The sequence below is a fragment of the Amblyomma americanum genome, chromosome 3 (genome assembly GCF_052857255.1).
Source record: "Amblyomma americanum isolate KBUSLIRL-KWMA chromosome 3, ASM5285725v1, whole genome shotgun sequence".
Lineage (NCBI taxonomy): Eukaryota > Metazoa > Arthropoda > Arachnida > Ixodida > Ixodidae > Amblyomma > Amblyomma americanum.
In genome coordinates, this window is record NC_135499.1 from 120670817 (window position 1) to 120673412 (window position 2596).

At 51.8% G+C, this 2596-nt stretch overlaps 1 protein-coding gene across 1 annotated transcript; it reads right to left on the reverse strand.

The window, feature by feature from the left end:
* Positions 1-602: 602 nt before the first annotated feature.
* LOC144124065 (solute carrier family 22 member 4-like) lies at positions 603-2255 on the reverse strand. The gene has a single exon (XM_077656734.1). The coding sequence runs from the start codon at positions 2253-2255 to the stop codon at positions 603-605; it is 1653 nt and encodes a 550-aa protein (XP_077512860.1).
* Positions 2256-2596: the final 341 nt, after the last annotated feature.

The following is a 2596-nucleotide window of genomic DNA, read 5'->3' on the forward strand; positions in this document are numbered from 1 at the left end:
ACAGTAGGCGCACGTAGATCCTCTCAGCGCAGCACACCTTGCTAGTTCCAAGTGCCAGTCACAAAACAATTTTAAGACTGCCCTCAAGGAGAAAAAACTTCGAGTAAGGCAAATAAAACCCCGTAGTCTGCAAGTGGCCATAAATTTAGAACTGCATTACAGTTCCTATAATTCCTGAATTCGCAACTGCAGCAATCTTGGTTTACTAGATTGTTGTAATCAAAGATCAAACTGTTCACTGCGTTAATTGTTTTCACAAGTTCGTTGTCCAAATGCCTTCACGGTTTCTGGCCATTCGAAACACTTGAAGAAAGCGAGTAGCCAAGTTACACGTTGAATTTCATGCAGTGTCAAAAAGTTCTCATGAGAACTGCACAAAGCGTCAGACGACCTCACACAGTGCAGAAAATTCGCATACTTAAAAAAATAATAACTCAGTGTCCCATTCTGTAGTCTCTCCTGAATATATTTCTTAAGCTTAGTCCAATAAACACGGAAGTTAGTGCCAATATACGCCATCCAGTTCTTGAGGCGCGTCGTTGGCTTAGCATGGTGACGCTGGTTTCGGGAGTGTATTTGCAGCTGCTACCCCCAGAGGCGCTCTAATCCTTCGACGTTAAATCTTCCGGCCGCGGCTCCAGCGAGGTCTTCATATGCTCGATGAACATCTGCCTGACCGCAGCCGAGCTGCGCCTACTCGCCATCTTCGAGCACTCGACCGCGGTGGCGGGTGGAAGGCGGCGCAGGCTGATCACAGTCGCCAGCAGCAGACAGCCAGCCACGGCTAGCGCCACGTCTTCGTGGCCAGCGACCTTGAGTGGCAGGGCGAAGCAAGAGCAGAGGGCACCGACGCGGGCGCTGGCGAAAGCGCAGCTCACGGCGGTAGCACGCAGCGCAGTCGGGAACAGCTCGAAGGCGTAGACGAAGAAGGTCACGGCACCGGAGTAATAGAAGCCCGTTTCCAGGAAGACCAGTGCCTCGACGATTACTTGTTGGCCGACGGCGACGGTCAGACTTAACAGGAAGCTGATAAGGCAAAGCACCGCAAACCACGTTGTGATAACTGTCAGCATGGTTAGTCTCCTGATGAGAAGATGCAACAAAGCGTAGCACGCTAAGTTGGTGGCGAAGGAGACGTACGGAAGCCGAGGTTTGTACTGCACCGACGTGGAAAAACTCACGACGTACGAGGCTAAGGTGTTGGAGAAGAAGAGACCGTATATTATGACGGCGCGCAGCCGGATGGAATACGCACTGAGCAGGTCTTCTATAATGGTCGAGCGGCGGTTAACATTCCGGGGCCCATGCATCTGCAGCTTCCCCAACAGGAAACCCGCATTCGGTAAAGGATAGTAGTTCATCTCAGCGGCGGCCAACATGACAGCTTCCGCCCTCTCGAAACGACCCTTTGCGACCAGCCAACGCGGCGACTCGTACATGAAGTAAAAAAGGGGAATCAAGAGCATTGGTGGTAGAAGGAATAATGCATTCTTTAGTCGCCAAGATATGTTCGCAGGTATTATGCTGAAGTACCAGAAATCAGAGAACACGAGGCCGAGTGTGGCGGTGACGATGATGTGGAGGGGTCTATTGCTGTGGGCAGTTACCTCGAAGAGTGAGATAGCAGAGAGGGCCATTATCAAGGCGGAGCTACCAGAGCTCAAAAACAAGCTAACCGCGAGCGTCCTGTAAGTCGTGGCGAGGCAGCCCCCAGCTGTACAGACCGCCAGCACCAGAGCGGACGCTAGGAGGACAGGTACCCGACCGACTCTGTCCGCCAAGGGCCCAACCGTCGGTATGAAAAGAGTGGCGCCAACGTTTTGCAGCAGACTCATGAAAAGGAGAAGCCACTTCCGCTGGCACACCAAGTCCCACTCACTCACGACGGTTGTTTTTTTCCACTCTTCGTCGTATTCCCACTCCTGGCAGGAAACTCTCCTTGTATTGTCGGGGTCGTCCGGGTCTTCGAAGGCGAGGCATTGGTTGGACTGCCCGCCAGGCTCCAGAGAGGTACTCGCGTTGTTGCCGGTGACTGCAGAGTCGTTGAAGAGCGAAGGAAGCTTGCAGGTGTACCCCACGTCTCTCGAAATCATTGAAAAGGACAAGCCATGCGCGTTGGCCAAAAAGGCGCCGAGGGAGCAGAGGAGCATCAGTCGCATCTGGAACTTTCCGTGTCCGAAGGCGTCGTAACAGTCGAAAGACTCGCTTACAAGCATATCTTTCGACGGCAGTCGCCTTAACATGAGAACGGCCATCGCACTGACGCTGGTCTAGGACTGCACAAGGTCTGGGTGCTTCTTTCATTGACCTCTGATTTGACGTTGGGGAAGAGCGAAGCAACCGTTTTGAGACACCTTCTTCTTCTGCTCACACGAGCTGCGACAGCACTTTCGTCTACTTCACAAGTCTGCTGAACAGCCACGTGCCATGCTTATTGCTGGGTGGGAATTCACATTATTACCTTTTAGTTTAACAGTGTAATGAACTGAAATAGTTCCCTGAATGGCGCACGCCCTATATTCATCAATCATTTTGAAAACTTCATTTTGTGAACGTGTTTTGTTGACAAAGGTGCCAAATCTCTAATTACCGTACC